Source organism: Acipenser ruthenus, chromosome 10 (genome assembly GCF_902713425.1).
Source record: "Acipenser ruthenus chromosome 10, fAciRut3.2 maternal haplotype, whole genome shotgun sequence".
Taxonomy (NCBI): domain Eukaryota; kingdom Metazoa; phylum Chordata; class Actinopteri; order Acipenseriformes; family Acipenseridae; genus Acipenser; species Acipenser ruthenus.
In genome coordinates, this window is record NC_081198.1 from 5,030,992 (window position 1) to 5,043,975 (window position 12,984).

General features: G+C 36.2%; 1 protein-coding gene across 3 annotated transcripts in view; it reads left to right on the forward strand.

Annotated features, from left to right (window-relative positions):
- The window catches only part of LOC117405893 (bromodomain-containing protein 3-like), a 22,546-nt gene extending 9,982 nt beyond the window's left edge, over positions 1–12,564 (forward strand). Inside the window, exons 5-21 of one of the 3 annotated variants that reach the window (XM_034009383.3) lie at positions 1,744–1,868; positions 2,050–2,418; positions 2,706–2,834; positions 3,041–3,238; positions 3,407–3,606; positions 3,939–4,228; positions 4,493–4,606; positions 4,709–4,837; positions 7,167–7,228; positions 7,322–7,502; positions 7,879–8,274; positions 8,733–8,836; positions 8,929–9,073; positions 9,403–9,530; positions 11,193–11,395; positions 11,508–11,688; positions 11,982–12,564. In XM_034009383.3, the coding sequence (XP_033865274.3) occupies positions 1,744–1,868; positions 2,050–2,418; positions 2,706–2,834; positions 3,041–3,238; positions 3,407–3,606; positions 3,939–4,228; positions 4,493–4,606; positions 4,709–4,837; positions 7,167–7,228; positions 7,322–7,502; positions 7,879–8,274; positions 8,733–8,836; positions 8,929–9,073; positions 9,403–9,530; positions 11,193–11,395; positions 11,508–11,688; positions 11,982–12,050 (3,023 nt within the window). In that variant the 3' untranslated portion in view covers positions 12,051–12,564. Of the gene's footprint in view, positions 1–1,743; positions 1,869–2,049; positions 2,419–2,705; positions 2,835–3,040; positions 3,239–3,406; positions 3,607–3,938; positions 4,229–4,492; positions 4,607–4,708; positions 4,838–7,166; positions 7,229–7,321; positions 7,503–7,878; positions 8,275–8,732; positions 8,837–8,928; positions 9,074–9,402; positions 9,531–10,004; positions 11,396–11,507; positions 11,689–11,981 lie in introns of those variants that run through there. The other 2 variants (XM_034009410.3, XM_034009401.3) reach the window with 2 other exon arrangements.
- Positions 12,565–12,984: the final 420 nt, after the last annotated feature.

The window sequence follows — 12,984 nt, forward strand, 5'->3', positions numbered from 1 at the left end:
ATGTTTGCATATACAGTGGCTCTCAAAAGTATTCACCCCCCCCCTTGGACTTTTCCACATTTTATTGTGTTACAACATGGAATCAGAATGGATTTAATTAGGAGTTTTTGCCACTGATCATCACAAAAAAGTCCATAATGTCAAAGTGAAAAATAAAATCTACAAATTGTTCTAAATTAATTATAAATATAAAACAGAAAATAGTTGATTGCATAAGTATTCACCCCCTTTGCTATGACACACCTAAATAAGCTCTGGTGCAACCAGTTGTCTTTAGAAGTCTCATAATTAGATGAATGGAGTCCATCTGTGTGCAATTAGGTGTTTCACATGATTTCAGGTTAAATACACCTGTCTCTGAGAGGTCCCACAGTTGGTTAGTACATTTCCTAACAAAAACTACATCATAAAGACGAAGGAACATTCAAAGCAAATCCGGAATACGGTTCTTCAAAAGCACCAATCGGGTAGGATACAAGAACATTTCCAAGGCATTGAATATCCCCCGGAGCACAGTAAAGTCCATTATTAAGAAATGGAGACAATATGGCACAACTGTGAATCTGTCTAGAACAGGCCGTCCTCAAAAACTGAGTATCCGGACGAGAAGGGCACTAGTCAGGGAGGCCACCAAGAGGCCTATGGCAATTCTAAAGGAGTTACAGTCTTCCACAGCTGAGCTGGGAGACACTGTGCATACGGCAACAATAGCCTGGGTGCTTCACAAAACTGGCCTTTATGGGACAGTGGCAAAAAGAAAACCATTGTTGGAAAAAAAACTCACATCAAATCTCGGCTAGAGTTTGCCAGAAGGCATGTGGGAGACTGAGACCAAGTGGAAGAAGATTCTATGGTCTGATTAGACCAAAATAGAGCTTTTTGGCCTCAACGCTAAGCGCTATGTTTGGCGCAAGCCTAACACCGCACATCATCCTGAGAACACCATCCCTACCGTGAAGCATGGTGTTGGCAGCATCATGCTATGGGGATGCTTCTCTGCGTCAGGGCCTGGAAAGCTTGTGAAGATAAAGGGCAAAATGGAAGCGGCAAAGTACAGAGAAATCCTGGAGGAAAACCTGCTGAAGTCTGCAAGAGACATGGGACTTGGGAGAAGATTCATCTTCCAGCAGGACAATGACCCCAAACATACAACCAAAGCCACACTGGAGTGGCTTAAAAACAAAAAGGTCAATGTCCTGGAGTGGCCCAGTCAAAGCCCGGACCTCAATACAATTAAGAATATGTGGAAAGAGTTGAAAATTGCTGTTCACCAAAGGTCCCCATCCAACTTGACAGAGCTTGAGCAATTTTGCAAAGAAGAATGGGCAAAAATTGCAGTGTCCAGATGTGCAAAGCTGGTAGAGACTTCTCCAAATAGACTCATGGCTGTAATTGCTGCCAAAGGTGCCTCTACCAAATATTGACTCAAGGGGGTGAATACTTATGCAATCAATTATTTTCTGTTTTGTATTTTGTAATTAATTTAGAACAATTTGTAGATTTTAATTTTCACTTTGACATTATGGACTTTGTGTTGGTCACTGGCAAAAACTCCTAATTAAATCCATTTTGATTCCATGTTTTAACACAATAAGATGTGGAAAAGTCCAAGGGGGTGAATACTTTTGAGAGCCACTGTATATGTAGCATGTTTTGTTCATTGTAGATTCTTTAAGATATTCACCAGTATTTTGTAGTTATAGAAGTTGACTTGTCAAATTAATTCATCATTGTGTTCCCAAGGTAAGCTAAAGCCACCTCCTCCTGTATCTGAAGTTGTCGTCCAGCAAACAGTGACTTTGATTCCTCCGCAGACCGTTACTGCAACCCCGACTGCACCTATGTCAGGAACACAACTTGTATCAAAAGTACGTTTTTCATTGGAATAATATGACTAGCCTTCTATCTGCCAAGTTCTATTTTTTCTGGGGGGGTGGTATATTAAGAGTTTAATATTTGTCTTGGTGTGCTGTTGAAACTGAATCAATTTATGAATTGACAATATGTGTGCTGAAATGAGCATAATGGGAACAATGGTGATATTTTCAGGTCAAAAAGGGTGTCAAAAGGAAAGCCGATACAACCACTCCAACTACATCCATTGTAACGACAAGTAGCGAGTCTTCACCTACTCCTGCAGAACCAAGGCCTTGCAAGATAATATCAAGAAGAGAAAGTGGTCGACCAATTAAACCTCCAAGAAAAGACTTGCCAGATTCTCAGCAGCAGCATCAAATTGGCAAGAAACCCAAATTGTCGGAGCAACTGAAGTACTGCAGTGCAATACTTAAAGAAATGTACGCAAAGAAGCATGCAGCATATGCTTGGCCCTTCTACAAACCTGTTGATGTAGAAGCTTTGGGACTTCATGATTATTATGACATTATAAAACATCCAATGGACCTTGGCACTATGAAAGTAAGTCTTTCTTCAGAAAGCTCATGGTTAGCAGTGTTTAATTAAGCATATTTGTGAGGGTTGCTTACATGGTATAAATACACTTTGATTGACTTCATATTTTCAATGTTATAGTAGTTGTGCCCTTCACTTTGAACTGTGACCTAATATGGCTTCCTTATTGTGATCAAAGCATACACTGTTGAAGCCAGTGTGTTATCACATGCAGCAATAAAACTGTTTTGAGAATTCATTTAGAATTGTATCACAAGTCCATGGTTTTGGATGTTTTATTTACTGTTTTTCAGAAAAAGATGGAGGACCGAGAATATAAAGATGCACAAGAATTTGCAGCAGATTTTCGGTTAATGTTGATGAATTGTTATAAATACAATCCTCCAGACCATGAAGTTTCAGCAATGGCAAGAAAGCTACAGGTTTGTAAGGCTTTTTGTTTTATTACACTTACCACATTGTATTTCTAGTTTTTAGATTACTTTGGTTAGGTGATGTTGTATGTACACTATATAATCTTATATATGAGGTTTGAGCAAACGTACCTCTTTTAAAGAAGTGCAGTACATAAGTTGCTGAAATAATAAAAATATATTTTATTGTAATTCTGTAATTGTTCATTCAATAGGATGTGTTTGAGATTCGGTTTACCAAAATGCCAGATGAACCTGTTGAAAGTGCAACCCCAGCTCCACCTTCAACAGAAATGGACAAAACTCCCTCCAGCAGTGAGAGCTCCTCAGACAGTGAGAGCTCCTCAGACAGTGAGAGCAGCACTGATTCTGAAGAGGAAAGAACTCTGCACCTTGCAAACCTCCAAGAGCAGGTAACACGGATTGGAAATGACATTGAATTAGGATTAACTATACTGTAGATTCTTATTTAATAAAATAAAAAAATAAAGTTTAGGGAGCTGAAGATACAAGATGATTGTCACACCATTCAAGGCTAGTGGAGTTAAAAATAAATAAATAAATGTATATTATTTTTACAGTTAAAAGCAGTACGTGAGCAACTGCAAATGTTATCCCAGGCCCCCCTATTGAAGCCAAAGAAAAAGAAAGACAAATCAAAAAAGGAAAAGAGGAAAAAAGATTACAACAAAAAAGAGAAGACAGGAAAAAAATGCAGCGATGAAAGGAAAAAAACAAAGTCCAAGCAGGTGCAGAGATCTAGAAAAAGATCTTCAGGAAGGCAAGTGTTTTTGTTGTTTTGGTTCTTGGGGAAGCCCTATTACTTAGTTACTGTGTATACTGCCCTTAAAATATGGGTCACTTTGACATTTCTGAAAAATATGTGTACCAAAATAAAATACTTTTTCTAATTTTAATGCTACTTTTGTCCCTTTTGAAGATCCTTCCACCATGACTTTGGAAAAAGCAGACACAATATAACAGTACAACCTCAACAAGTAAATTCTGTAATAGTCGTCCCTTGTAAATGCTGTATATGACCATGCTAAACCTAATTCGGGAGTGTTTTAACCAAGTTCGTGATCAAGGAAATGTCCTGTTTTTTCTTTGCAGTCATAATAAAAAAAGCAAGTTGCCCACAATTCCATGTGACTCAGAACATGAAGAGGAATCCAAGCCTATGTCATATGATGAGAAAAGGCAGCTGAGCCTCGACATAAACAAGCTTCCTGGTGACAAGCTTGGGAAGGTTGTTCATGTAATCCAGTCAAGAGAGCCTTCACTGAAAGACTCTAATCCTGAAGAGATAGAAATTGACTTTGAAACATTAAAACCTTCAACACTGAGAGCTCTGGAGACATTTGTCATGATCTGTCTAAGGAAAAGGCCAAGAAAACCAAGTGGTAAGTATTCAACTTGTAGTGTTCTGCAAAGGAGGAGCAACTGTTCACTGTGCTAACCACATTGGAGATGTCACATCTCCATGCAAGCGAGTCCCAGGGACAACTATACCAATACAAAATGAACCATGCACAAAAAATGATCAAATAGATACAGGGTATAGTCCCATGTTTACTGTCATGGTTGATTTTTATTTTTGTTTTATTGCCACAAGTATGTAAAAAGCAAAGTTCTATTAAAATGTGTTCAATGTTTGTCCTGAGCAGAGAAAAGGAAACTGAAGCCCAATAAGGCGCTTCAAATTGAAAAAAAGCAAGAATTGGAGAAGCTGCTAGATGTCGGTGGACAGTTACATTCAGTGAAGACACAGAAAACTACATGTAAGTATTGCAGTATATTAAATTTGATTAGTTGATGATGTGGTAGTGGTGGTAAGGTTGCTCATTTTGTATTTCTTTTTTTTTCTTTTCTTCCCCCAACAGGTGCAAACACCGATGCTAATGCAGAGCTTGGCGGACCCTCTCGACTCAGTGAGAGCAGCAGCTCTTCAAGTTCAGGCAGCAGCAGTAGTAGTGATTCTAGTGCAACTGATAGCAGTGACTCTGAATCAGGTTAGCTGCCTCTTCAGCACATTATTTTACTGGCAGGAGCATCTGCCATTTTTAATACCAGGACTATTTACTCATCCTCTGCTACTAAGTATATCGCTCAATTAGAATACATACCCTTAGTCTTACTGATGCACTGAAAACATGTTTGAGACAATTATATATATATATTGGTTTTTTTTGGTTAATGAAGGCTGTGTCTTTTCAGATGCAGCATCTTGTAATTTTATTTTTTGTGATTTTTAAATGAAGTCAAGTTCGGAAACAAATATAAATCCTACTCCTTCAGATACGTTTTTGGGTGCTTTTTGTATTGTATTGTTGAAACAACAAGCTAGAGTTTACAGTTAACCTTGGGTACTGCTGTTCTGCATATCTCTTTCAGTAGTTGGAAATGTGCAAAAGTTTTGATTGTGAGGCAAGCCATGCAGGTACTACATATTCATGAAATAAAACCTTTAGAATAAACCTTTGATTTGTTATTTCTTACTTGAGAACCCAGGGTTGGAGACTAGTTCACTTCGACTTTAAGACAGTTAGTTAATTTTTTAACTGTATAAAAAAAGTACAGTAGCTGAATTCACTGCAAGGTTGTGGATTGGAAGAACCACAGATTCATAATAAACAGCAACATCTTTTTGTCTTTTCTGTCCAGTCCTTTTTCTAGATTTTGCAAGATATATTGTTTTTTGGGTTTTTTTTTAATTTATTTATATGGTCATTTTATTTATAGCAAGTATATATTTAATAGATTTTATGTATTAGTTCACACACTTATCTATTGTCTACTGAACTTTCCAAGTTCTACATGTCTTTCAACCCCTCCAAATAAGGTTTTGCTGGCCCTTGGTTTTAATTGTAGCACTAAAGTTTGACATGTATTATTTCTAAACATGTAGCATTACTAATCATTTCATTGGTTTTAATTGTATTAAATATTTGTACCAAACTCTGTATACCAAATATTTGTATGAAAACGTTGTTTGTAAATGCAAAATTTTGTAATGATTTTAGATATTTATTTTGATGGATAAAAAAAAAAAAAAACTGTTTAGATGTTTATCCAGATTGTAAACTGAATGCAGGGATTGAAGGAGTAGGACCCATGTTTACTGTAGGTTACAGTTATTGTCCTGCAACATATCTGTATTCTGTAAATGGTACAAGATATCTGAGTGTTTGTTTTAATACACTTTCATGTTCTATCTTTTATTTTACCTATATGGGTAAATAAAATCTGATAGGTTTAGTGGTTAACATCTGAAAGTTCAAATAAACAGTATTTTTAGATACAAATAACTGTTTTTGTACATTTAAACCCTACCATTTCCAAGCTAGACAAAACTATCAGTTCCTGTTGTCTTAAGTTGTAAAATTCTGGAACATTGTCCTATTAGGCATTTCATGATACCAAGTAGCTCGGTATGAGAGTCCTCCTGGACTCCCAGAGCAATAGATTTAATGCGTTGAGGCTATTGAGAATGTAGCCCACAAGATCAAAATGTGACGATTACGCTATTTATGGTTAAACATTTTTTATTTTATTTTCAGCAAGGTAAGTTGATTCCTGTCAAATACTTACATTTTGTTTTTATTTATAAGTTACTGCATTTAATTATCTTGCATCTTGTATTTCTGTATTTAAAACCAATATCTGGAGGGGTGATAAGTGTATTTGCTGAATACACTTCAAATTGGTTACTTCATATTGACCATCTGAAGTCTTTATACCCTTGTAAAGACAAAGCAGGCTTTAATATAAATTAGCTATTTATTGTATCTTGGGAATGCTTACCTTACCTAATCTCAGAAGTAGCATTGAAACAAGTTACTCAACATAAGTGTAGGCTGAGCTCTTGAGTTAATGATCAATAGTCTTTGTGTCTGGTGACAAGGATGTAGACTGTATTTACTTTTATATCACCTTGTGTTATTGCACTCTGAATGATACAAATGATAAAAAAAGGTAAGGGCACAATTCAAATTTAAATAAAAATAAATAAATAAATTTAGCACAGATTATTGATCAAAGTGTAGTTTGTACAGTTAAAATCTAGGACAGCAGTTTTTCTGCGTTTGACAAAAAACAGCTCTATAATGATGTTAATGCTTATATGGGCTAAATGGGTTTTAAAGCATAAGTTAAGCACTGCCTTAATGATATTTCAAAATGAATAAACAAAGTGACTAAAAAATAAAATAAAAAATAAAACATATTCCATATTCAGTAAGTAGAAAGCCAGACTACAATTGTTTTTTTATTTTAAAAGTTATGTAGAAACAAAGTCTATGTTAGGCAAGCAACTAATTGGCTGTACTGCTTCTTTGACAGAACAGAGAACAAAACGGAAGCAAAGCTGCACCGACAATCTTGATTTCAAAATGCAAGCAAAGGTACAATTTGTCATTCTGTTGGCTTTACAATACATATTGCATTGAAGAAGAAGACGACTTTGTTAAGTATGTGTGTTGTGTTTTTCTCTACAGGAATTAACGCCGATACTACAGCCTTTATGGGATAATGCTCTTGCAGGTCAAATCTTACCTCCGTTTAGCACCAGTTTACAGCTTTCAATACAACTTCCCCAAGAGACGGAGATACACAAATTCCAGACATTGAAACATATACCACTAGAGCCACCTGAACAAATAACTATATCGCCTCCAGGTAAGAATAGTGGATTAATGTTTCTTGATGATAGTTACTGTTCTTTAAGACTTTATTTTTATTTAAGAGACTTCAGAAATACTGCAGTACTAGACCCATTTTGTTTTGACAGAACCCTTAAATGGTTCTAAACTGAAAACGATTTTGATTAAAGAAAGTGGTGATTTTTGCATCCATGCATATGTTTTGTGTGCAGTGCCTCATGGGGATTTTTCTCTTGAATTTCTTCTACTGAAGTCTGTTTCTATCTTTTCTTTCTCAAACTGCGACACAGTGAGGACACACAAATGAAAACTTGTTGATTTTAGAGTAATTTAGCTGGCATCAATTTTTAAACCTGGTATATCAACATCTTTTTAAACTTGTTTCTCTCTAGCCTTACATACTAGTCTGCCACAACAGCCATCAAGACCTAGCACCAAAGCAGCACCTCTACCTCCTAAACACAGGCCTTCACAGTTACAGCAGCCAGGGTCTGCAAATGCACCTCAACAAGAGGCAACCCAACACGCTCCTTTGCAATCTGCCCATGACCACATATTGTTGCAAGAGCCCCAAAATGAACAGGCTAAACTACAGTCCAGTTGCAGTCTGGTACATTCACTCCCCCAGTTAAAAACCACACAGCAGCCACAACTGCCTCAGCATCAGCAGATGCACATGCAACATCCCCAGATCTTTCCACAAACACTGAAACTGCAAGCTGGGCAACATTCCCTCAACCAACTTAACCACCCTTCTCAGAGCCCACCTACTAGGATGCAGGTGGAAGGTAAGATGTGTCTGCATCAGCAGATGTGAATGTTTTACACAGCTAAGCTTCTTCTCTTGCTTCTGTCAAGCTTGCAAGTAATCTGTCTGAAATAATTTGCTCTTTTTTTTTTGCTCTTGCTTTGCTTTCATTCTTTTATTAAATGATCAATAAAATATCAGATGTGTTTTAATGCAGCTTCATTTCAGATTATTGTATGGGTATGCTATTGATTTGGGAAATATCAATACTGTAATTGACAATTTAGGAAATTGCAATACTGTAACTGTAGATTTGATTAATCCAGTACCATACATGAAGGAACAGTAGGAGTTGCTTTGTATTTTAAGTTCCCTGCTAGCGGGTTCATTTATTTGATTCCACATTCATTTTAACATTTGATTAGATGTCCATTGGCACTACATACAGATGTTTGTATTTTTGACTTCTAATAAATGTAATTGTCTCTCTTTTATCAGGTTTAGGTCTTTCTTCACTTCTGTCTCCTTTGAATTCCCCAGCTGGGTTACATGCATCTTCAGCAAGCCCCTTCGTAATGAACAGTGACAATATCAAAATGGAGGTAGGGATATGATTTTGGCAGCACTTGTACCTTGCAGTTTAAAAGTCAGATCATATCATTAACATTAATACTGCATTTAATTCTTGTTTCAGTGCCCAATATTGTCCCCGATTCATGGCAGTCCACTGTGTAATAAGGCAGAACCTAAACGTTATCCAGTGGACCAAACAGAATTACAGTCTGTTGAAAAGGAGAATTGTGCAGAAGATGGATCAGATATTACACAGACATTATCAAGTAAGTGAATGCTAGTATTTTTTTTTTTTTTTTAATAAATGTATGTTTTTACTCATTTAAGTTACTGAAATGGTGTGTACAGCGATACCTGTATTTAAGATATTTGATATATATAAATATATTCCACGTTAAATCGCCTGGATGTGGTGGTTCTAAAATCTTTGAGCTTGGGGTGTATAATTTAAATCCAGTTTCTAAAAAACAAGAATTGAATAAGTTGTGGTGGGTTCAAATTCTTGACTCCAAACATGTATGTGGGATGTGGCTGTATTTAAAATATTCAGTGACCAGGTGGGGACAGATATGCATTCAAAATATTGCTTTTTCAGAAACTGATACCAGCCATTCTGATGGGGAGGAACAGGACAAGAGTAATACAAATCTTAGACAACTTGGGCCTGTCAGTAGTTGTGATAAACAGATGGAAGATCTTATAACTCCAGTCGTACCTAAAAAGGTAAGAAATAGCTTGCATAAGTTTATTCTCACAAACCATTTAAGTTAAATTTTTGTTTGCTGTGCTGTTCGTCCTTCCAGAAGTGTATCAACTGAATTCCACCAAACCAAGTTAGTTTTGCGTGCCCTACTTTTTCAATGCTAATTCCAGCTTTTGAGCAAAAAGAGGTATACCAAATAATTCTGAAAGCCTGTATTTTGCATGTTGTTTTGGTGCCTTCCAAACACCCTTTTATCCACTGTGTTAGATAAGCTTCTGTATGACATTAACTTTATAAGCCATTGGCTGTCTCGTGGTGTTCATTTTGAGATTCTGGATTTAGAAGTTTTCAAACACACTTTTATTTTAGAATATGGATAACATATTACCCATATTTTAGTGTATGTCACAGTCCTATCATGTAGAGATAGAGAAGAACGTGTTAATAAGATGTTGTCTGTCTGTCTGTCTCTCTCCCTCCTTCTGTCCCAGAAGATGGTTCCCCTTCTATTTCACAAGTCATGTCAGGTGATGTTTTCTGTGGCCAGAGACACTATCTGAGTCAACAGATTCTTTTTGTGCGATGTTATGTAAAATGCAACAGGCTGCTACGATTTTGCAGAACACTTGTGGATCATACTGAAGAGATCCGCCCGACTTATCAAGACAGCAAAAGCGCATCTTCAGTAATCCAGTCGTTTGCTCAATGACTCATGGGATAACCACTGTCTCCTATAAAATAATTTCATTAATATTTAAAGTCCTGTTTGTTGTTGGTATTATTACTTCCATTTAGCAGATGATAGCAATGGCAGTCCCATACAACAGTGAACATTACAATGTACAGATGAAATAGACAATAAATAATAATGCATTACAATTACCCAGTAAGAAGCCATCAGGACAATTATCACCTTAAAAATTGGCACACAATGCATTTTGATCCCAAATGAAGGCATCATGTGTAGGTCCCGGAAAGTTGACGAACACATTAGTAATTATATAGTCGTGTCGACACACTATCTGTGTGTTAATAGAATGCCAACCCTTTCTGTTAATGAACACATTACCATTATTAGATTGTGTCCTTATGGCTATATGCAAGCAATCAATTGCCCCTAAAACATTAGGCATGCCTGCAATATCGTAGAATCCCTGCTTTATAGAATTGTGTGCCCTAGCATTAAGTGGGAAGAAGATAGAAGTAGATATTCTAGATACTAATGCATTGGTAACTTGTTAGTTTGCGGGTAAGAAGACGGTGTTGCAGCGGGTTGTTGGTTCGGGTCGGGTCCTGTAGTAGCGGGTCCGGGTCGGAAGCGGGTCGTAACAATCGGACTCGCGCAGGACTCTAGCTAGCGTTATCTGTGAAAAAGCAATAATGAATAGGGCCCAATGTTTTTCTACAGTACTTATCCTTTCTCTCATGCTACTTGCAATAATGTTAGTGTTAGCAACAATGTTAAGGCTGTTGTCTAGATTTAAACAGATAACATTAAATAAGTTAGTTGTATTGATGTCCCTTATACATGCACTTCCTTGAATTTCCAAAAAGAGATTCGGATCATTTAAAAGAATGCTAAATCAAACATGTATTTCTTGATGCCTATTGTGAGTCGTATTTGCTATTTTAAACGCATAGAATTGCTTTATATGTTGTTTATACTCTGCATTTCCTTTTAGGACATTAGGATCAAGAATGTTGATTCTTGGGCAAGTTTAGGAAAGATGGCCACTTCCACACCATCCATAATAAAGTCCTCTAGTGAGAGTTTTCAGCAGTTCAGAAAAGCTGCAATGGAAAAGGAAGAACGAGAAAAGGCTTTAAGGAAACTGCAAATGGGTCAACCTGGGAGGGAAAGAAAAAGCGTTCCTGAAAAGCAAAGGTATTTGCAAGTTTTGAAATCCAGGTGTAGCCATTTGCTGACATCTTAATGGCTGTCATGTTTATTACTAGTTTTGTAAGTCGTATATGTTTTTTTTTGTTTTTGTTTTCAGAGACCAAGATGATGAGCAACCTTTAGAAAATGTACAGACAGTTCCAGACCAGGCAACTTCTAAGCCAGATGAAATCACAAAAGAGGAAAAACAAGAACTACAATCAGTCTCTCAGTCTTCTATTGATAGAGAGAGGGAGATGGCCAGGAAAAGAGAACAGGAACGCAGGAGGAGAGTAGCTGTAAGTTAGCTACTCATTTGGTAGGGATGGTAAAGGGAGAGTGTGTTGATTTAACCATATGATGTACACATAGGATTTTTACATTTTATTTTATTGATTCATAGTGTTTGTTATGGCTTATTCTGTGAAATCTAAGCACTGTTATGTCTACTATATCTATATACATACCACAACCAAATATAATTAATATATTGAGTAGGATACTTTCCATTTCAAATTATATAGATGTTGGAGTAAATGTAGTTTGTACTAAATCAGTAAGTTTTTTGTGTGTTTTTTTTTTCTATTCACAGATGGCAGGCATCATTGACATGACACTGCAGAGTGATATTATGACGACATTTGAAAATAACCTTTATTAAAACAAAAGCAGGTGGACTTTATAGTTCCATGAATATAATACAACAGATGTCTTAATATGCAATGTTAATGCATTACCAGATAGTACATATAGGCCTAGCTCTTGCTTTCTACAGCTGTGAACTTTTTTCAGGCACTGGATGTCTAAGTTTAACATACATGTGGAAGGAAACTGGTCCTCATTCTGCAAGAAATATTTCTGCATGACTCCCTTCACTTATACTTGATGATTGTTATTGTAATATTTTGTACAGTGTAATACACTGCAACCTTGTATACACAGGCACTTAAAGGACCACATTGTGTGTATGCCTTTTTGTACAGATGATAGCTTAGTGAAGTTTTGGAAATGCTTTTAAATGAAGTAAGTGTTTCTTTGTTGCCCATTATGCAGTAGATTACGAATGAATAGGAGATTCTTTATGATTTGAAATACTGTGTTCAGTCTTAAAATGAAACTTAATCGTGTTTTTGGAATGAAAACTTTTTTTTTTTTTTTTAAACCATCAGTTAAAACAGAAGTGTTTTGTTCAAAGCAGTATTTACAGTGCTTGGAAATCTTCCATACCTGTATTCTGTACTTCATGTTGAGTGCTAATGAAAAATAACATTGTAAAGAAATATAAACCAATATGTTTTGCAGCACTGTGCTCAATCCTGGTAATGTATGTGGACTACTGTTGTAAAAGAAATCTGTGCTCCGCTAATTTGTACTTGAAATCGGTGACTGTTAATGAACCAGATTGGTTGGTATATCTGTATGTAAGTGAAGGAATGTCCTCAACAATGGTTTTGCTGTTAATACCAGATTATAATATAATTGAGAATATATTATATATGTATAAAAATATATATATATATATATATTATTGTTTATATGTATAATCCTTACTTGGATATAGTCGTTAAGTGGTTCATGTTAAATCTGTATTTTGC